The sequence below is a fragment of the Callospermophilus lateralis genome, unplaced genomic scaffold (genome assembly GCF_048772815.1).
Source record: "Callospermophilus lateralis isolate mCalLat2 unplaced genomic scaffold, mCalLat2.hap1 Scaffold_45, whole genome shotgun sequence".
In the NCBI taxonomy this organism is placed as follows: Eukaryota; Metazoa; Chordata; class Mammalia; order Rodentia; family Sciuridae; genus Callospermophilus; species Callospermophilus lateralis.
The window spans coordinates 8,216,984-8,240,270 of record NW_027514398.1 but is presented as its reverse complement, the minus strand read 5'-3'; the positions used below and the strand labels follow the sequence as shown (position 1 = coordinate 8,240,270).

At 34.0% G+C, this 23,287-nt stretch overlaps 1 protein-coding gene across 1 annotated transcript in view; it reads left to right on the top strand.

The window, feature by feature from the left end:
• Nucleotides 1-2,744: 2,744 nt before the first annotated feature.
• LOC143388947 (3',5'-cyclic-AMP phosphodiesterase 4D-like) overlaps nt 2,745-23,287 on the top strand; it is a 34,983-nt gene continuing 14,440 nt past the window's right edge. The window contains exons 1-6 of the mRNA XM_076842358.1: nt 2,745-2,870; nt 10,116-10,209; nt 11,720-11,892; nt 12,475-12,573; nt 13,649-13,813; nt 14,895-14,994. Of these exons, the coding sequence (XP_076698473.1) occupies nt 2,745-2,870; nt 10,116-10,209; nt 11,720-11,892; nt 12,475-12,573; nt 13,649-13,813; nt 14,895-14,994 (757 nt within the window). The remainder of the gene's footprint in view (nt 2,871-10,115; nt 10,210-11,719; nt 11,893-12,474; nt 12,574-13,648; nt 13,814-14,894; nt 14,995-23,287) is intronic.

Below are 23,287 nucleotides of genomic sequence, written 5' to 3'. Positions count from 1 at the left end.
CTTTGCATATATTATTTTATTATTTTATTCTAATTAGTTATGTGTGAGGGTAGAATGCATTTTGATGCATCATACATAAATAGAGTATAACTTCTCATTTGTCTAGTTGTACATTATGTAGAGTTACACATTTCATTTAATCCTCCTAACTGTTCTGACTATTGATTGCTATATAATAAATCACTTCAAACTTGAAATACAATTTATTTTTACTAGTTTCCATGATTTTGTGGGCATGGCTAGACATTCTTATTTGGGGTCCTTTGTGGTTGCAGTGAGGTAGTGGATGGGGCTGGAGTCATCTGAAAGCTAAGCTGGGCTGAATGACCAGGATGGCTTCTTCATCTCTCGTCTGGTTGGTGACTGGGCAGATGTGTGTGCTTGTTTTTAGGCAGGCACAATCTCTCCATATCCCCCACACCATACTTTCCTACATGTCAGCCCAGGGATTCCAATAGCAAATTCAAAGAAAGCAAGGTGAAAGCTCAAGGCCTCTGTGACTTAGCCTCAGCAGTCCTGCATCATCATGTGGGTATACAAGCCAGGACAGATTCAGCATAGTGGAGTGGTGTGACTCATTAGGAGTCTTTTGCAGATTAGCTGCTGCACTAACCAATTTAGAAGTTAGGATTAGAGTCCAGGTGCTGGGTGAATTTGGGAAATTCATTTTTTCTCTCAAAGTGTCTTGTTTATGTGGAAATGAGAGATTGGAGGGAAGGAAATTGAAGGTATTTTCTATTTTGCTCTTTTAAGTATTTGGATTGATATGAAGGAAGTGGGAATAGAAAGGAACAAAAGGAAAGTAGTAGCATTTTATGAAAGATAGGACTTGGTCACAATGTTGGGTGAAGGAGAGAAGGTAATGTGGTAGAGGGGAACATGTCAGGGTTACTCGAGGATTCAGTTAGATGATTTATATTAAACACCTGACAGTGTGTGACTCACATGAGACACCTATTGGATGATAGGAGTCATGGATTTCATCTGAGACACTGGAAGCAACATGGGTGCCCTGACTGCAATGGGAGTTAGTTATGATAAGAACTACTTTAAATAGAAAAATGTTTCATAGTTTTGAAAAAGTTTGACATGACTGGCAGGACATTTGAAAGGGAAGAGTATTATATTTTTGGAAATACAGTACTAATGTTCAACTTAGAAGTAGTCATTGAAGACTGTAGGCCTGGGAGAGAGTCTGTGGAGATCCTGAGTTAGGGGACTAATAGAAGAAGGCAAAGAAGGGATGGTCAGAGCAGTGGAAAGAAAAGAAGTTCAGGACCCTGGGAGTTCAGGGAAAGTGTTAAGAGTGATCAAACAAGGCTGAACACTTCAAAGAAGATAAGGAGGATGAAAAATTTAAAAAAAAGGTTTTGCCTTTTTTCTTATCTTTTGTAGAAGATTAAGAGAAATTTAGGGACTAAAACACAAGGAGTGTAAATAGCAACTAAGAATTTGAGCATCAAGGAATCAATAGAATTTCAAAGATGAAGAAAATGCAGTGGTCCCCCTCTTACAGGGAATATGTTCTAGGACCCCCACTGGCTGCCTAAAACAGTGAAGAATACCAAAACCTACATATACTGTATTTTTTCTTATACAAACATAATGATAAAATTTATAAATAAGGAATTATAAGAGATCAACACCATAACTAAAGCTAAAATAGAATAATTTTAACAATATACCAAAATCAAAGTTATTAATACTTCTGTTTATTTCTAGAATTTTCCACTTAATGTTTTTTGACTAACAAACTGTAGATAGTGAAACTGCAGACAAGGAAGAACTGCTGTATTTATGATGAGGACATACTATCTAAGACAGACAAACCTGAACAACAGAAGTACTTCAGTGACAGGATGAATGTGCAGTAATCATATCATTAAGTCACAAAAGAGTTGAGAATAAAACTTTGAGATGGAGATGAGGGAGAATGGGAAGGATTTTATGTTAAAATAGGGCAAAAGCAAGATTTCCCCCTTTTCTCATACAAAAGACCTCTTTAATATAAAAATTACAGAGTAATACTACTCTAAACCATACATAAAAATGTTTTTTCCTGAAAGAATCACATTCTATATAGTAGTGATTACTCTTCAGCTTAGTTCTGTATTCCTAAAAGCCACTTTAAGTTTACAGCCATAAAAATGTTCCCTTCTGATCAAAATATAGATCCTGAAATCTGTATAAAAACATTGCATTCTTTATCCATACACAGCTTGTTAGCTTTTGGATTCATTTTCTCCCAAGTCAGATTTATAATAAATCATCTCTACATTAAGATTTTGGAAATTAAAGAGCTCAGGCACACATAGCACCACCAAAAAAAAAAAAAAAAAGTGGCGGTCTGGGGGACCTGAGACCAGTCATATAGGTCAGCGGCTTCATCATTGCATTTGTGAATTCTGGGCATATGTCACATTTTCTAATCCCTTAGCTTTTATTATGAACAGGGGGAGAACCATGATTATATCTAGGTGACCAGGGAAGCCACTTGTTTTGGATTTGAGAAAGGAAAGTAATTAAAATGCATGCTTGTCATTCAGAGCAGCATTTATGTGGATGCAAGTAAAGTCCAAGAATATTAAAGTTCATAGAAATGGTTCCAGAAGGGCTGTCAGTCCTTGTCTAAGAATGAGCTGCGGATCTTGAATGGTGTCATAGTCGTTATGCATCTCTGTGAGAGGGAAGCCCCATTCATCTTTCTCACTGCAGCCTCCGAGCTTTAGGGAGACCATTATTAAATGGCGTTCACCGGGTCAGGTGGAAAACCTCTCCCCCAGAGGCTCGCCCTCGCCAGCCAATCACAAAGCAGCCTGCGCCAGGTCCACACCCCCTGCCCTCACACTCTGGAGGATGGAATAGGATTGGTGCATAGTTGGGGTTCGGTGGGAGGGGTTTCTTGTCACTCTTCCCAGCTTCCCTGCAGTTCCTTATTTGGTAGCTTTTGACAGAACTAGTCTTTCTTGCAGCTAAGCATCTTGATATACATTATTCATTAAGCCCTGGAGCTGGGAGAGAGAAGGATGCAGACCCTTAGACCTTTAGCTATTCTTTTATCACATGGGTTTTCTTTATTCAGAATAATTGTTGAATTTTGTTCCATTCTGGAGTTTTACAAATGGCATGTATTTAATGGGAAGACGACTGGATGGAACCTAATATGAGGCATTCTTTTGTATACTTAATTACCAAAATCTTTAAAATCCCACACTGGCTTACAGGGATTGTGGAAGTATAAAGGATTTGAAGATACAAATATTTTTGAACATATTTATCATATATATAAGCATTTTTGATAAGCAATCAAAAATGCCTGAAGCAAACTATTTGCTGTCAGTGTCGTGGGGCTACATAAAGGTAAGATTGATTTTTTTCCTTTGAAAACTCCTGGTTACTCTGATTACATAACTTATAGTGTTAACAAATTATGATGGTATTTAAGCCTTTTAAGCAATTCTATATTTTTCCCTTTTACAGGAACTATGAAAGAAATATGGGTTTTTGGGTTCAAGATAAGATTGGATAATTTTTTAGCATGTGTAGTTTGTTAAAATAGCTTTTTGATGTGCAGTGATTCTTCTGTTTGTCATATGGTATAAGTTTGTATTGTGCTTTAAAATATCAAGGTAATTAAATAAATTCATTTGCAAATAATTTTTTAGCCAAATTTCCTCTTTTTATTTATGGATTCCAATTAACATGTAACACTTTATGTTTATACAGTTAATTTATGGCTCTTGCTAAATGCCTGTACTACTTAAAATGACAAAGATATTTTTTTCCATCTTTGGATATACAACTCTAGATGACATTAAAAATTGACATTGAATATTTAACTGATATTTGTCTCAAATAAAAATTGATTATCTTAGTGTAAAATTATTTAAAAAGTTTGTATGATGATGATGCTTTTGTTAATCTCAAGAAGTGAATTAATACACTGAATTTAATAAGAATGTGTTCATATTTAGCAAGCTTTTTGCCTGCTCTGTGGTAATGATAGCATGGTGTTCTACCTCCATGATGGTAGTGAAAGATAGAAAAACTTAGTTCAGTTCTGGGTGAAGTATCACTTCAGAAAGTGAGGCTCATCCTTGATTATTGAGGCAATTGCACACATTTTTAAAGATTCATTTTTTTCATTACTTTAAGGACTTGAAGTTTGAAATATTTTATCTGTTTCTTTGATTATTTTAAAGGACATTTCCCCCTTTACTTTTGAGATTTTCTTGAATTTTTAGAAAATATTTCAATGTTTAAATTTATGGATGATCCAGATTTTTAAAATGTTTTTAAATATATAGATTTTCATTATGTGAATTCTGCTAAGCATTTCCTGGCTACTTTTTTTAAATACAGAAAAGTATAGAAAGTAACACACAAAAAAACACCCATAACCCCCCTCACTCCTCAATTTATCTCTTAGCTTTTAGCCAGTTCATATTTGATACATTTTTTGAAGGCTTCATGTTTATATTTTGGATATGAACAATACTTCCAAGAATCTAAATATACAGACATGGTCTTATGCATTTTGAAGATTTTATTTTTATGCAGCCAATTTAAATTAAGTACCTTTTGATACTGATGTATTCCAAACTTGTCACAGAACAGCAAATTAAATGATTTTTTAGCAGAAAATTATAGCTAAATATAAGCATTTTCTTTCTGTTTGAGCTGTACCACCTTCTTGTATGTATACTAGGAGGATATGTAATATATATATATATATATCCAGTAGCACAGTGGCATGATTCAGGATTTCAGAGGACTATATTTTAAAATATTTTAATCATATTTTTGTTTCTTTAATTTATTTATTTATTCTAATTTTTATACATGGCAGCAGAATGAATTCCAATTCATAGCACACATATAGAGTACAATTTTTCATTTTTCTGGTTGTACACAAAGTGGAGTCACACCATGCATATCTTCATACATGTACTTAGGGTAAGGATGGTGGAATGAGATGGACATAATTTGTTTTCTTAATCTTTTTTTAAAGATTTTTTTTTGGGGGGGGGAGTTGTGTATGGACCTATTGCCTTTGTTTGTTTATTTTTATTTGGTGCTGAGGATTGAACCCAGTGCCTCACACATGCTAGGCAAGCGCTCTGCCACTAAGCTACAGCCCCAGCCCTAACAATCTTAAATATAGAACTTAAATACAATCTTGAATGTAAACCATAGAACTGTAGTTCTGAAATGTAAAACACACCATTCGGATTTGCATTTTCACTTTCCTTTAAGCCTTTTAAATGCTACTCACAGATATTCTGATGCTTAATGAAAACAAAGGATTTAGAAATCTTCCTCGTGTTTTTCTTCATTGCAACCATGATTCTGTTTTATTTTCTAATTACTTAATTCAAAACTAACAAGAAATTCCCAAGCAGAAAATATTTAGAGGCTACTTTAAAAATAACTAAATGCTCAATTAAATTGCAACCATTTTTTAATTGAAAATCAGTTCAGTGTTTTGTGTCTTTTAAATCTATTAATCAAGAAATATGATATTTCAAGAAGAATACATTTTATTAAATTTTTAAATCATCATTTTTTCCCCAGTCATGGTAATTTTTATGTAGTTATTTTAGTAAATGTTACAGAGTTATCTCAAAATAAGAGAAATTCTACTTAGATTTTAAAATTTTTGTTGAATACTTTAGTATATGGTTCTTTAGTACATCAGGCTATACACTCCAAAACCAATTGGTAAGATCAGCTAATAGTTGAGAAAGCAATTGTGGTGATTTTTGTGGTTATTAATTTAGTTTCCGTGGATTGAAAGTTTTGTGTAATAGCCAAATAGTAAAATGATTTTTATTCCTTTTAGAAAATATTCTTATGTTTTAACTTAATGGATGCTTTGACAGTACTCCGTAGGAAATCCCTCACAATTCTTTCCTTTGGGAAGAGAGAGGTTGCTTCAAATACTGTCAGTTATAATTATGATAAAATTAAATATTAACTTTTTTGGAGCACCTTGCAAACCTTGGTAGAGAGACAGATGTGTGATAATGGATTTCTCCAACCCAGGATTTTCTGTTTTGAACAAAAACAAAAGAATAGTCTGGGCATAATGTGTGTGATGTGAAATATCCAATGGAATATGCAGTCTCATTTATTCAGTCTACACAATAGATTCTCTGGCATTTTTTTGCTTCATTAATCTGTAATAACTGGCTATTTGGGTAAATTATATATTTTAATCACCAGAAAAATTATGCATCAGTAATTTGTGTCCCAAATTTGCAGGTAACAAATATTTTTCTATTTGTGCATATGGCAATATATTCCTTCTATGTTAGAGCTTGTGCACAAATTAGAAGATGGGTCTGTGAATACCTGGATCCTCATCTATTTTTTCCACTTGCCCCAGAAGATTTAGTGTTTAGTTACATTGACAAAGTGCAGGTGGACACCTTCTCTATACGGACTGCTGAGGGGCTGGCAAAGGCTGAAAGTACTGCCTATTTCACACCTTTTACATAAAAGGACTTTGTGATTATAGCAACTTATAGCTTATGACAGGGACAATGTCTAGTCAAAGAGATACTTACTTGAATGCATGCTTCAAATGTTAATAGCAGACTGTCCTTTAAGTGTGTGTGTGTGTGTGTGTGTGTGTGTGTATTTCTATTTAATGGATGTTTTCAAAGGTGGATTTCATCTGTAAAGCAAGATGTGTTGTGCACTCTCCAATGTGAGATTATCTATGATATAGTATGTTTTTGAACATAGTTTCCTCTATGTCTTTTTCTTAAATTCTTTTATGGGATTGGATAAAGAGGTGGTTAGCTAGTCATACCTATAATCAAGTTCTTCAAGTGCATGTTCTTCAATCATAAAAATTAATATCAATTTAAAAATACACAAAAATAGGAACTGAGTATCAAAAAGAGGGCTAGGAAAAAGAACTCAAATAAGTTAAGCGACTATTATGTGCCAGACTAAATAAAAGACACTTTCCATTAGCTTAATTAATCAGTAACCCATAATTTACTCAAGGATACATAATTTAATAAGATGGACAGAAAAAAAAATTGAACAGTATTGCAAACATCTTACAAATATTCTTAGAAGGCCTTTCTAGTAGATGATACTATAAAATGCTAAGTGAAAACAAGAAGCAACCATGTTTTATGTTATATGATGCCAATTTTTAATTGAAAAATCTCACAGAGGTTAAAAAAGGGCATAGAAGAACATATAACTGATTGCAATTATTTCTAAGTAATGGATTTACATGGTTTCTTGCTTTCTTCTGTATAGCATTCTGGGTTTTCTATCATATGTGCATTTTATAATTAACAAGAAGTTACAAAAAGAAACTAGAGTAAGAAGGTAACCATTGTGTTCCTGGGTTTGAGAATAAGGTTCCTAGACCTGTGGATTGACAATTATAACTTGTATTTATCTTGACCAGTTCATTTTTGACAGCCAGGAGTGCTAGTATGCATTACTGTGTCCAGCAGTTTATTGATTTTTTGTTGTTATGACCTTCTGCAGTACTTAGTAGGGAGAGTTCAATCCTTATGCCTAATTTAGATGATCAATAAGATTGACTTTTGGAGAGATTTAACTACATTGATTTAGATCATCTTTGTAACAATTATGTAGAGAAGCAGTACATTTTGAATATTCTAAATAAGCTAATTCAACACTGAGAAATAATTGCATTTCAAACATTTCTAAAAGATAAATTCACTGCTCTTCTCCAGACTTAAATGAGAATTTCTAGTGAAGCTCAACCACTTAAAGGCTGCTAAAGATAAGGAATGATGTATCTGGCTTTGGTCAAGTATCTAATAGCAGTTACTTTATATATTGAAAAATATATTGTTTCTCTATGTTAAGAGAAATATTAAAAGCATATTTAAAAAGCCTATTTTGGCTGTTTTCAAAGTCAAAGGAAGACATGTTAAGAAGCGACTACTATGTCAGTACTGTCAATTCTTTATTAAGAGATGACCTCAGGGGAATGAAAATGCCAAGAGTAGTGTCTAAAGATGCTTAAGGGTATGGTACTCCAACAGTTGAGTTGCTATATGTATGGGTATTAAGATTAAATGAGTTTGTGATCATATTAGAAATGACACAGTATTGTATACAGGTAACTAAATAAGTTGCAAAGTAAATAGAATATATTCACACAGAAAGAAATATCAAATAATATATATATTAATAAATATATATATTTATATGTTAATTATAATATATATATAAAATAATAGCAACCAAGTGTCAGAATACGTATCAAAATAAGTTGTAAAGTAAGTAGAATATATTCACACAGAAATAAAGAAATATAAAATAATAGCAACAAGGAAAAATAATATACAATGTGTCTATAATAAAACTTGAGGCACAGATTGGAGGGAAGGAGAAAGGAGAAAATATATTAGAAGAAATATCTGAGGTGTTAACTGCTAGCTGAATATCTTCACTGTTGACACAAGACATTAATTCAAAGATACACAAAATATCCTAAAACTCCAGAGAGGATGTATTCAAGGAAGAATAAATACATCTACGATCCTAATAGAATACCTTTTTAGAAATGGTGCAAAAGAAAATCTTAACATTCTGATACAGGTGAGATTGGACATGTTCAAGGTTGTATGGCCATAGACTTAATGTCCAGATTCAACAGGAAGCAATACCCTTAAAGGAAAAGCATTCAAAATAGTTACAGTGGAAGCTAAAGGCAGAATAACAACTCAAAAAGGCTGAAGTTAAATAGATGTCAACTTAGAATTTTTTACCTAGCAATATTAGCCTTCAAAATTTCTAATATGAATAAAGATACTTTCAAGGAAGAGGAGAACACATAAGAGAATTCGCCATCAATTCACCTGCTTTAAAGAAATATAAAAGTAGTTCTTTAAGCACCAAATATTTGACAGAAGAAAAAAAAACAGAGGCAGGAAGAAATGATGAGCTAAAATTAAATGGCAAATATGTGACCAAATATAATTGAAAAACAGTGGGCATAATAGTTATGGTATTTATAAATTGCAATAAAAACATAAAAAAACAGGAAGGGTATAAATTTTTAAGGTTCTATAATTTTTTTGGAAATAGTAAATGCATTATATATATTAGATTGTGATAAACAAAGGATGCATTTTGAAATCTCTAAGTTGTACATTAGCCACTAGCCATGTATGACTGTTGAGCATACATGATTAGACAAAATTTAAATGTGTTTAAGTGTAAAAGAATAAAAACATTTTATTAAAGATTTTTTTTTAAAAAGCAGCGGATGTGCAGGGAAGTATCAAATCTTTGAAAATGTTGGCAATGCCGCGTGGTGTCTTTGGATAAAACAAGCACTGTAGCTTTAGTAAAACAAGTTGCAAAGTAATAAAATACAATAATGAAAATTGATGGGGTTTTTGTTTGTTGTTTCATGACTTGGGAATTGGGTTGGCAAATTCTGTGAATGCTGAGAACCCCATAAGCCTTGTACTTTTTACTTGAAAAAAAATTTTTTAAAGAATATATTATGTAGTATTTATTTAAGTTTTATTTTTCCACAATTCCCCAAAAGTACTAAACTCTATTAAAGTTTTCATTGGGGTAAAATATCAGATTTTAACCTTTGACCAATATTATTTATATATTCATTTCTGGTAATGATAAACCAAATGATAAAAATATACGATGCTTAGTCATGTGAAAACACTTTTGTGTGCTTATAAATTATAGTTTTATCTAAATACCAATAATACATTTAAAGTGTATAATTGTTTTTACTATTAATTGTCATTGATTGTAAGAATCTGTGCTATTCAATGTCATAGCCACCAGCCACACATTATTTAAATTGAGGATAATTATATGAAATTCAAAATTCTGTTTCTTGTTCACCTTGACCACATTTCAAGTGTGTGGCAGCCACCTGTGCCTGGCAGCTACTATCACAAATGACACAGATTATGGTTCCTTCCTATGATTGCAGAAGATTCTGTTGAAGAGTTCTCTAAATTGTCAAGGCAATTTAAAATTTTGGGGATGTAACTTTCTGTGTTCAAGGATATGCTTATATTATTTCACTTAAAATTTCCTCTTCTGTTATTTCATTTTACCCTTTGGTTTTTCAGTTAAAAAGGATGCTTAATCGGGAGCTCACCCATCTCTCTGAAATGAGCCGGTCTGGAAACCAAGTGTCAGAGTATAGATCAAACACATTCTTAGGTGAGAGTAACTCCATGCAGCTTAAAATTTTTCTTTTGAATTATTTGCTTGTTGGTTTTTGGAGAGGGATTGAAGCACCAACTCATTTTGTAAACCAAATAAGTGTCAAAAATTCCATTTGTATTTATTATCTTAATAATTTGATACTATAAACTTCTAAGCCTTAGAATATATAAAGTAACAAAGTAAATTTTTTTATTTACTCAGAGGTGCCAGGGATTAAATTCAGGTCTTCTCACATGCAAACATTTTACCACTGAGCTACATCCCTAGACAGTTTTTTTTCATAATACAGAAGAGCACAATGTATTTTATAAAATATTTTACACATGCATTTGACAAATTTTTCTTAAATGCTTCCCTGGCTGGGCACTAGGTACTTAATGATAAATTAGAAATAGTCCCACCCTTGATGACTTGATTGTCTAATGCATACCATGCCTGGCAATCTGGTGAGCAAGTACAGTGCAACTGCTGAAGAACAGTGTGCTAATAATAGCTGAAAGTATGATGTTCTGGGGCAGCCCCTCTACCTCATCAGCAGAAAGAAAGTCCAATAAGTGAAAATCAGTAATTTGAACAAATCCTTGATTTAAATTTACTTTCAAAACAAAACTGTTCTAATGGCTGATTGGTACATTACTGAACAGACATGAAGGTTTACAGTGTGCAAGAATGGGTAGGCTTGCTGACTGCTTGAAATAGTGGAAGAATAAATGTATCAAGATATCTGATGTGTTTTACTATAGAAAACGCATTGGGGTAAAATCGCTTAATAACTTATAATTGGAATTCTCTGTGGTTCCCATAAAAGTTGGTTACATCATAACTTATCTCACTGTGGTATAGAAATAGAAAGGACCTGAGGTATTCAAGTCATTGAATATGCTTGTTTCCATTTTCAAATTTTTTTATTTACCTTGTCAAATGTCAAAAGGGACTAATTCCCTTTGAATTTTTATCCTTAGAAAGCTTATTTCTATAATAACAGGAAATAAAAGGGAAACCTATATTTTCTTTCAAAAGGTTCTGCTTCAGTTCCCACAGTCTGACCAGTTTTAATTAGCCGTTGGATTTGTACACTGCTGTTTTTATTACATTTTTGTTTGAAGGTTTTATTATTTTAAAGTATGTGTTTTAAATGAAAATTCTTAGTTGGCAAGAGCAGTTTCAAGCCTCTAGGTTATTGTCATACAGTAATGGAGTTGGTGAACAGAGCAAATAATCAAGAATTGTACTTTCTGTGATTCTGCTATCATGATTAAGTCTTGCATGATTTTTTCATTGGGTGATCTATCAGGAAGTAACCATTGGACACATTTGATATTAATTAGTTTATTAATTTTGTGTGTGAGGATATCAAGTTTCCATCAAATTATAAATATTCAATTCTATTAGAAAAGTATAATTTGTAAATATTTCCCAGTGATTAATTATATCCTGCCTAATTATGCATGTTTTTTTAAGTAGAATTCATAATAATTGTAGAACATTTTCTAAATTTCTTAAGATAAGCAACATGAAGTGGAAATTCCTTCTCCAACTCAGAAGGAAAAGGAGAAAAAGAAAAGGCCAATGTCTCAGATCAGTGGAGTCAAGAAATTGATGCATAGTTCTAGTCTGACTAATTCAAGTATCCCAAGGTTTGGAGTCAAAACAGAACAAGAAGATGTTCTGGCCAAGGTAAGATAATTTCAGAGAGCATAATCATAAGTATGCAGTGATGTTTTGCATGAATTTTGATTTCTTCTCTTTTAAATAGATGGAAAACTTCATTAATTTATATGAGTTTGTTTTGAAAATGGAAAAGCACTTTATAAAGCTCTTTCAGTTATTTGAATTTATTAATATGTGGATTTAGACAGGTGGTTTAGTACACATTTCTTACTTTTTTGCATTTTCATTTGATTTTTGGTCTGAAGAAGTTAGAAGTCTATCATCTCTTCTGGGTTGTAGAAGAATAGTTAAGTTTCTGTGAGTAAATATTACCCATTGAAGAAATGCTTTGGGATTGATATTCAAATATTCAAAATCTGTGAACATGATGTGTTGTCAAAATTATGATCTAAGCAATGCTACTCTGTTTTCAGTACATTTAAGTAAATTTTCCTAAAGTTTGCTTTTATTTTTATGGTATATTGCTTATATTTAAAATGAGTCATTGTTTAAAAATATCTAACAATTTTTTAGATTTTTAAATATTTGTGTTTCATTGCCTCATGTTCTTCCACTTTCTAATTATTTGATGTCATTTTTCAATGCAAGGAACTAGAAGATGTAAACAAATGGGGTCTTCATGTTTTCAGAATAGCTGAGTTGTCTGGTAACCGGCCTCTGACTGTTATCATGCACACCATATTTCAGGTATAGCAGTTCTATCACATCTCTTTTGTGCAGGGACTGACTGTTGAGTCTATGAAAAGTGTATGCATTTTGTCTTCCTTATCACTAACAATTTTGTTAAAGTATTTATATTTTAGTTGTAGTTGGACACAATGCCTTTATTTTGTTTATTCTTTTTTATGTGGTCCTGAGGATCAACCCAGGGTCTCCCACATGCTAGGCAAATGCTGTGCTGCTGAGCCACAACCCCAGCCCCCCTCACCCTTTTTTATTGTTGTTCATTTTGATAGTATCTTTTCCCTTATCTGTTCCTTTTTCCAAGGGACAAATAAAGGTATAGAAATGTGGAGTGTGGATAAAACACAAATAAATTTTATTTTTTGTTTTTTTTTTCCATCTAAGAAAAAGATGTGATATTGGAGAATGAAGCAATTCATTAAAACAACAGCTTAAGATTCATCTTCGCGACCCTGACTTGCATAGGGAATGGAGTGCTAACTTTAAAAAGTGAGTAACTTCCCTTCAGACTAACCTCAGAACATAATTTCTTTAATCACTTTTTTGTCTGCTATTACCTTTTCCATATCCACTACTTTTTCTTGTGGAGCCCTTGCCTCAGCTCAGAGTGAGATTTAAATGAGAATTTGAGTCTGTTACTGATACACTGGGACTGGAATGGGAAACTCCAGTTCTAGAATGAGGTTGGAGCTGGTGGGGCTGAGGCAATGGTGCTCCAGCGCTGGTGCCTCCATGGTCATGGGATACTGAAGCTTTTATAGTAGGCAGTACATTCCTGAGACCTTAGGTTTGGATTTATTTTGAGTTTGTCCTCCAGAAGGACAACTCAACTCTGATATTGTCCCATAAGTTCCCAGATCTTCCCAAATATTTGCATTTCTCTCACTGAACATGGGAAAGTGCTATTTCTGTTTCTGAGTCATCTGTAGAAAGCCCTGGTGTTTTTTTTTGTGTGTGTGTATGTGTGTGTGTGTGTGTGAGGGGGGAGTGCTTTATTTTTTGTTTTAACATTCTGTGTGAAACATTTTTTAAAAAAAATATAAAGACAAAAATGTTACAAGGATATCTTCTCCTACAGGAATGGGATTTGTTAAAAACATTTAAAATTCCAGTAGACACTCTAATTACATACCTTATGACCCTTGAAGACCATTACCATGCTGATGTGGCCTATCATAACAACATCCATGCTGCAGATGTTGTCCAGTCCACTCATGTGCTACTGTCTACACCTGCTTTTGAGGTAAATCTGTTTTTAAAAACTTTAAGAACACTAACTTGCCATTCATGAGTGTCTTAAACTTTCAAACTGAGGAATTTGTGATGCACACAGTAATTGGCTTTATTGGAAATATGTTGACTTACAGGGGAGAAATGTTGTGGTTAATAAAACAGTTGCAGCTTTGATGAATTTGTCTGTAAAACTGGGTCAGAGATTTAGGGATTCATCTGTTTATATTTCTTCTTTTGAAATGATCCAGTGGACATGTCATAATGCACATCTGGACTTTTGTTTTTTTTTCTGGAAATTCATTTAATGACTTTTTAAGTTAGAGTTCAAAGAATGATTAATTTAGATAATGCAAACAGTGAATGCATTGATATTTTCCATAGAATTTATTAGGAAAAAATACTTTTTTTAAAATCCTAAGATGTTATTCTGCTAAGTGTTTACTAAAGCAATTTTATTTCCTTAATCATTTTTGGGAAAGATTCTCTTTTTGGATATAGTTTGCATTGTTCTCAGTATGAAATTGTATTAATACCTCATCATTCAGATGAGTGGTTTTCAACTATAGATGATTTCTTGCCCCCTATTCTCCCCTCCCTAAACTTCTAGTGACACTTGGAATGCCTGGAGAAATTTTTGGTTGTCAAAACTATCACATTTTTGTTTATATATGCTACTGGCATGTCATGGGTCAAGCCAAGAATTCTTCTAAGTATCTATAATGTACCAGTACAGGACATCATCACACATAGTGTGACCTGACACAAAATGTGAACAGTGCTGAGGTTGAGAAATCCTGATTTGGATCCAAGAAAAGAATTTCCCATGTCTTATTAAGACACTCTTTCTTCTGATTTTTTAAAAAGTATAATGATCCTCAGATATAATGAAGTTGAAATAATTTCTTCCAGAATTATGCTTAAAAAATTTATAGGTACCTCATTATCTAAAAGTCTGTTCATAATACATGGTGAATAATATATTTTGAAGGTTTGTTTTCCATCTAAATTCTAGGAAGTCATTTGTCATTTTGTTAATACTTTTTATTCATATCCTTATATAATAGCAATATTGATATTATCTGATTTCCCAGGCTGTGTTTACAGATTTGGAGATTCTTGCAGCAATTTTTGCTGGTGCAATACATGATGTAGATCATCCTGGTGTGTCAAATCAATTTCTGATCAATACAAGTAAGTAAAGTTCACTGGTTTTTTTTCAGAGCAAATATTTCTGAGGATCTGTGTAAATTTTTTTCCAGGTCTATAAAGTTCTTTTGAGATGTGTAAATGTGTGTTTTAATGATAGTGTATGTTAATGTAATTCATCTCTGAAAATTATCATTATATCCCAAGAGGCATTATGATGTTTGAAAATATATGTTCAGGACTTCTCTGAAAATAATATGTTGCTATTTCACTAGATAGGAATAATAAGGAGAATCAAAAGTAAAAATGTGAAGAGACATTTAGGTAGCTATGCTGCTTTTTAAAGGTTAAAAAAAAGCAAAGGTATGTGAAAGTGAGTGCTAGTAGCCTTTTACTTTATGTAGATCATCATTTCATCCCTTCAGAAGCTGAGCTCACCTTTCCCTACCCTCAGCAGGCCCAACCATCTTCTTTCCTTTTTAAATCTCATAATAAGGGTGACAGGAATTTCTCTCTTAATTTGATATTTTAATCATTCAGTCTTTTTCTCCTTGTGGTAACCTCTCAAATCTGTATAATAAGTCATTGCTGAATTTGGAAATGTAAAGATGGTAGGACTGTTCAATATGGACATCTCTGACAGCTGCACGGCAAGCCTCTGTAGGAAATGTTGAGGTGATTTTCCACCTCTTCCTTTGGAAAGAGCTTAGGTTTACAGAAGTTATTTGGTCCTTGAAGTCAGTAGGTAAATTACTTAAACATTTACTCTGATTTAATTCCTTGCCACCAAATATTATAAATTTAATTTTATATATGAAAAAAATACAAAGTTGTTGAAAGTAGATTTTTTTTTCATGTTAATAATCTGCCTTCTTAAAGGGGAAATCACATTAGGAAAGATTTTTATTTTAAGATAAGAGAAATGAGGATATAGGACTATCTAGGATCAATGGCTATCCCTAGTAAGAAAACACACTAAGTAGATTTGAGTTGAAGATAACCAAGAGGGATATCTGCCCAAGCTGTAGCTAATAGGCCAGTTGAATATGGATACCCCCTTGTTTCTTTTCCAATCTTAGAATAAAAAGGAAATAGACACATGTTGGAAAAAAAATCTGCCTTTTTTTCCCCTTCTGCTTGAATTTTGGGATAATAGTCTTCCTACATGCTATAACAATCTAGCCATGTACATTTCTGGATGCTTACTGTTTATTTCTTATACTTGGCTGTACTCAGATCTAAAGAGAAAAAATAAATGCAATCTTGCTTTGAGACAATTAACTCACACTTTAGGATTATTTAAACCTATTTCTCCTTCTTTTAACAGCCTCTGTCCTACCTTATAGTAAAGTTCACTTTAGTGATCCACATATTTAAAGGATTAGAACAAGTGTCCAGAGATGTGTGGTTAGTCAAGTATATTTTAGAAGCTTAGTTTAGGAACTTATTTATACAGGTTTGTTCATTTAAGCTAGCATAGCCCATCTACAGATAAATTTAATACCCATTAAAGTTTAAGAGGCACTGAAACAGATGATGGAGAAATTTGGAGGATGATTATAAATACAGAGAGAGTAGCCAGAGATGTCCACTTAAGCTCATTTTTTCTGGTAACCTACTTGGGGTTCAAAGATGACAATCCTGGACCTGAATGTTCCTTGCTACCTGTGATGCTGTGATGATCATCTTTCTATAGGACCACAGGAACACAGGAAAGCTCACAATCCATAGAGCAGCTTAGGTTGGATTGCTAATATTTTTGATGTTAGAGTGTGATGGGACTGTGTTATTCCTGAGCAAATGAATCAGCATTGTCATTTGGTATATGAAAGTATCCCATTGAAACCGCTGTTGACCGGTGACGAGTTCTTGCTTCCCCATTGTCGAAGAATAACACCAGAAAGCACATACCGAGGCAAGGTCAGAGTAGATATTAGAAGTTTATTAAAGGACAGCAGAAAAGACTTCTCCCAGAGGAAGAAGGGGACCCAAAAGGTGGGAATCCGTGGAAGTGCAGTTGTTTCCCCTTTTTATAGTTTTGGTGATGGAATGTAGGTTGGAAGAGGGGTGGGACGCAGGTGGGCCAAAGAAGTAATCTGGTCAGGAAGGACTTCTGAGTCAGCACCTTCAAGTTTGCTGGGGGCTGTTTCCTGGGCTCCATTAACATTTCTTTGAGGTGGACTTTGGCCTAGGGCCTTTTCAGGACTTCATTAACATTCATGAGTTGTCCTGCGTTTTCCCTGAGTCATTCCCAGCATGGCCTCCATTTTAGATTTCACTCGATATTAGACCCGATTTACCTAACCACACTGACTATCTAACTTTAAATCTGGCTTCACCATGATTGATGATAGTAACAGGGCATGATCAGAATTACTGCCCTAGTAAGCTTTTGACAAGGGATCATGTGAGGTTGGTTCTTTTTTTTCCTTTGAAGAACACAGAAAGGGCTTAGTAGCTTGTAAAATAAAAAAAGTTTTATCTTCACAAGATACAATAAAGAAATCTCTCATAACTAGTAATAAATAGCTTTGTGAAATTATCAGTATTATACAATTATTTACTTTTAGTACCAGTGATTGAAATTAGGATTGCTTAACCCTGGAGCCACATCTCCAGCCTTTTTTTATATTTTTTATTTTGAGATAGGGTCTTGCTAAGTTGTGGAGGCTGGCCTCAAATTTGCAGTCTTCCAGGCATGTGCCACTTCACCTGACAATGCCTTTATTTTTGATCTGCTATAAATGTCCTTTTTTTCCTTAACAGACTTAAGTTGGTATTTTCTCCTACATTTATGGATGAGTTGAGCATCAATGAGTAAGACTAGCACTAGCTCTGCTCTTGGCTCAGAGCTGGAACTCCAGTCTGCCCAAAACCAAAGATTGAATCCATTCTTTATAATAAGGAATTCTAAAAAGTCCTGATTATAATATTTATAAACCTAGAGTTGGAAAGTTATCTGCTATACTATAAAGGAGACTATTGAGTGTATCGAGATAAAGGGATACCTTGGGTTATGTGGCTAATCTCAGAGGAGCACTAGGGCTCACTGAGCTGGTTCACAGTGCAGTTATGGTCCTGCTTTTCAGTTGTGATCCTGGTTCTCATGAATCATTTCATGTGTGTTACTCTGGGGTGCCAAACGATTTGACACTAATTGTGCTTGCACTCACTCTAAGCAGCTTGGAGGTTCTAAAAGCAGAGAGATCTTTTCTGCCTGGCAGAATTGGTTGAGCTTTAATGAAAACTTGGGGATGTAGAGGAAAGTGACATAGAGAAATTGAAGTTACACATGGGAAGCTCCTTAAGTCTTTTATTTTTAAGGATAATATAGGTAATTAAACCTGTAAAATGTGTACTATATCATCAAGTCTTGAATAGAACATTCTAGAATGTCATTAAAAAATCTATTTAACTTCACAGCTTTATTTTCTGGAAAAAAAATAAAGCACTATCAAAAGCACAGAATGTACATAGCATTGCATTTTCCTTGGAAGAGTATCCTTTTTTGTTTATATCAAAGATGGCCAGGTCGTGGGGAGAAAGACTTATTTACATTAGGTACATAATCAAAGCATATATATTTTGGCTTCTAAGAGCAGAGAAGCATCATATCATATTAAGGTGAAGTTATATCTAAGAACCAGGGCATATACTTTTTAATTTCTCTGATGTTATTTTAAAATACGGGTCCCATAGTCATATTAGTGAATTATATAGAGTTTTGTTTTTCTGCATAAACCTAACTAACATTTAAAAGAAGGTAAATTCATTTTTAACAAATGTGGTATAATTGTAACTATTGAGATTGGATATTGGATAACATTGTTATCCAATAACAATGTATTTAAATTTGGTTCTGGGCACTAGGAATTCATGTGGCCAAATTGAGTGTTGGCTATTAGGAACCTGCATTCTGCTGGAAAAGACAGCTTACATGAACATGTGGCATGTGATGGTGTTCAGGGCAGTGGAGAGATACAGTGCAGGCTTGTGGCACAGAAAGAGGAGTTGAGGGAGTGAGCAAGCAGCTTTAACCCTTGGACTTTAGCGCCAATATTAAGTTAAAACCACCACTTCCTCTCCCCATTTCAAGGACAAATGTTATGTTCAGAAGTCCTTTTGAAGACTTTTGCTCTTGTCTTCTGTAACTTAGAGTCACAGTGTAGCCTGCTGTCATTTTCAAGCTCTAAGTTCAACATAGTGAAGCTGTAGTAACAGTGAGAGGTAGTTCTTACTTGTGGTATCCATACCCAGTCTTCACCCCAGTTCTAAGCATGCCAGCCCAATCTCCTGGTGTAGGCTTGGATCCACCACACGGGTGTTCTTACCATCACATTAATGCCCAATCTTCTCTTGCTCCTGTGCCTTTTAAACAGGCTCTTACTGTTGAAAAAACTGTTACCAGTTTCCCTTCTTAGACTGAGCTGATGAAATGAGGGTTTCAAGTCAGTCCCCACTATTTCTGTCCACATGCAGTTTGCGGAGGAAACTCCTGGGGGATTACTAGAAGCCCCCACATATCTGTTAGGTTACTGGCATACAATCTTCCCAGGAGTTTGGTAGGGGTTGTTCTTACTTTACAAATGAGAACAAAGGAAGAGAGGTGGGGTGCTGATTTCACAGCCAGGTCTATTGGATTTCTAAGCTCAGGATAATTTAACCTCAAACCCTGATGCAATGAATATGCACTTAATTTACTCTTAAAAGTGTCTTTCATTGAGAAGATATAAGCAGAGGTATATATGGAATGGATCTGCCATTGTACTAAAGCACAAGAATGCCGTTCAGAGGTCAATAGTCTAAGGATGCGAGAGTAAATTTTATTTATAACTTAACCAGGCTGAGGTGTGCCCAGAAACTGGCCAAAAATGATTTAAGGTGAATCTGTAAGAATGTTTTCAGAAGACATAAGCATTTGAATCAGCAAATTGAGTAAAGATTATCATCATCATTGTGTGTGGACATCATCCAAGCCACTGGGAGCTGAATAGAGTAGAACTGGGACATCATCCTCTCCTGCTCTCAGATATCCATGCCACTGCTTTTTGGGCCTTCAAATGTGAACTGGGACTTACATCAATTACTTTCTCCACTCCTTCCATTCCGTCCCCATTCATTCCCTTACTCAGATCTTCAGACTGAATCGCACCCCTAGCTAGCTCTCTTGCTTCTCCAGATCCTTGGACTTATTGGCATCCATAATCCCTGAGGCAGTTCCTAATAAGCACCTTTAAATATCTATATCTCTTTATCCTACTGGTTCTTTTTCTCAGGATAACCCATAATAGATATTTTTTAACTAAGAATGTTTGTAGAGGAAGAAAGTTTTAAGGATGACTTTTCTGAATTAATTATGGGGTTTCTGGAATTGGCTTTCTAATATGATTAGGTTTGAAGACAGCAGTGCTGTTTCCAGTAGGAGAGAAAGCACTGATAGTCTGTGGGGAGAACTGTTTATACATAAAATATCTGCCTTGGGGTACTCCCAATCAACCACTTACATTTGAAGCAAGGAGCTAAGTGATTCTGCATATGATACTCTCACACATTTTTAGGAAACCCAGGAATGTAATAACATTGATTGGTTACTCCTGATGTCAGTGAATCAAGTGGTGAAGTAAAGGGATGAGCTTGGGGATTGGAATTCCCAGATCAAGCACCGCCATCAGTGGACTAAGTGCTTCTAGGTGTGCCAGCCCTCTGTAGCTGCAGGGCTGAAATTGCTGGAAATCAAAGGCAGAACCTTCTTCTGTTATTGGCTAAATACAATGCAAAGTGAGCTCCCAGCTTCCCAGGATGTCTACTGGAGGAGTGAGGACATTGATTAGGAAATAAATCCAAATAAAATTCAAAGGCCTTCTTCCTTAGTGAAACTTCTAAGGGTCCAGTGGTATGGGGCATGGTAAGATATCTCTTCTAAGGAGAGGGATAAATTGTTACATCTGGCCCCTCCTACAACTCTGAAGAAGGCACAATGCCTAGTACCAGTTAGGATTTTGGAGGAAACTTGTTTGAGTGTGTTATTCAGGCCGAGTGACCTAAAGAGCTGCTGGTTTTGTGTGGGGGCACAGAATAAGAGAAGGTTCTGCAGATGTCCAGGCTGCTGTGCAGGTTACTCTGCCACTTGAGCCATATGATTCAGCAGATTCAGTAGTTGTGCCATGATTCACTTCACAGAAATTTAATGATATATATATATATATATATATATATATATATATATATATATATATATATGATATATATATCACATATATAACATATTTATATATATATAACATTATACATATAAAATTTACACATAGCTTTTAACATGAATTTTATAATATGTATTTTTAAATTTTCATATGATCATAAGATGGGCCAAACTATGACATACTAAATACATGCTTTTTAATTGTCTTGAAATACATTTGTGACAACTGTATTATACTGCTAAAAAATGTCACATGTGTTGCTTGTTTTTGTGGATTTCAAATTGAGATGTAGTTATAGGGGATCCTCAATTGCCCAACATCCAATATGCCTTCAGTAAAATATTGATTATATTGTTTAACCATAGTCTATAACCTAAAATTCACCTTATGATTAGCATTACTGTATCAATCAAGATAGAATAATTTCTAGTGTCCCAGAACTAATTAACTTAATAAAATAAATTATACAAAAATCACTGACTATATGAATATGGAATAAAGGTATTAAGTAGAAAGCAGACTGTACCAAAAGGAGATGCCTCTGATGTTCTCCATAACAAAATTTTCACTGCTACCAAAATATTAATAATTATTCATCTGTTCATAGTTGAATTAATAATCTCATTTCTTGTTTTGTCACCTATAAAGACATGAATAGTGCATCTATATGTCATGAAACCTAATCATAGTATATTACAATAAAAATAATTGACCATCTTGTCTAAAGGATTTGAAAAATGACATTTCTAAATGAGTGCATTCCTCTCCATTTGGTTTCTAAAAGTTTTGGGAAATAAATAAGAATTTAAGTGATCCTTGGATCAGCATTCCTTAGTGTATGCTGTGCCCGAGACCTTATAGTGTTTTAAGGAATCATTTTACCTGAAGTGAAAGTCACAACAAGATCAGAGAAGTAGCAATAGAGAATTGGACATGGTGGCTGATGCACAACATCCTGGAGGTCACCTTTCATCTTGCTCTAGCTCCTCACTGCAGATATATGCTAGAGGGCAAAACCAAGCATTTCTTAAGATATATATGCTTATGCATGGAGGAGCTTGACCTTGCCAGCTAAAATGATTACCTTTTGATGTCCTGGGATTTAAACGTGTTACCTGAAGACACATTGAAGGAGATTAGACAGACTCTTGAAAATTATTTCTACGCACATTCTCTCTTTGCACAACTTTTCCAGATTTAACCCATTAGGTAGTAATTAGGAATGTAAGAACATTTACTTTATATATCATTCATGATAATTTGCTTGAGCATGATAAGACAAATCAATAGCATATGGTCCTGAGTTTCATACTTATTTATATTTAGTGATATTTCTTCACTAAATAGAATTTAGTGAATTTTACATATTTCCCTAGAGTCTATATTAGCTGCATATGGAACTATCTCATTTTATACCAGTGTACCAGCCAATAAATACCTTTAATGGGTGATACTTTGGTTCTCTCATTGAAAATAATTGTCATCACTAATACAGAGTCCAGCAATTATTCTTTCTAGAAAAAAATTAAAAGTACGAAATTATCGATGATATAGTAAGAACTCAGAAAACTTATATGTGCATATGGTTACACAAAATAGTGTTCCCTATCCACACATACAAAAGCAACAGTACACATAGAGAGAACATTATGTTATATATTTTTTTCATACTATCTTCAACCATAGATTGGGAACTCTTACTATTGGGTACCATCTCACCACTGATTCTACATGACAATAAAAGAATTTTGGTGGCTCAAAAATTGTTCAAACAAGCATTTTCAGTTACCAGGATACAATTATAAACCCATAGAATGTACACTTGCAAGAGTGAACTCACATAAGCTACAGACTTTGGGTGATCATGATGTGTCAATGTAGGATCATCCATTGTAAGAAATGTTCCACTCCACTGGGGGAGTTGACAGGTTTGGCTATGCACTTGTGGAGACTGGGAGCATATGGGAAATCCCTGTACTTTCCTCTTAGTTTTGCTATAAATCCAAAATAACTCAGTAAAACAGTCTTATAAAAAAGTATTCAAGTGAACATATATAATTGCTTTACTGTTTCACCACCGCTAATATGGGCACAGAAATATTATTTACTTTGCATGCACTTAAATTAGTAAAATGGAA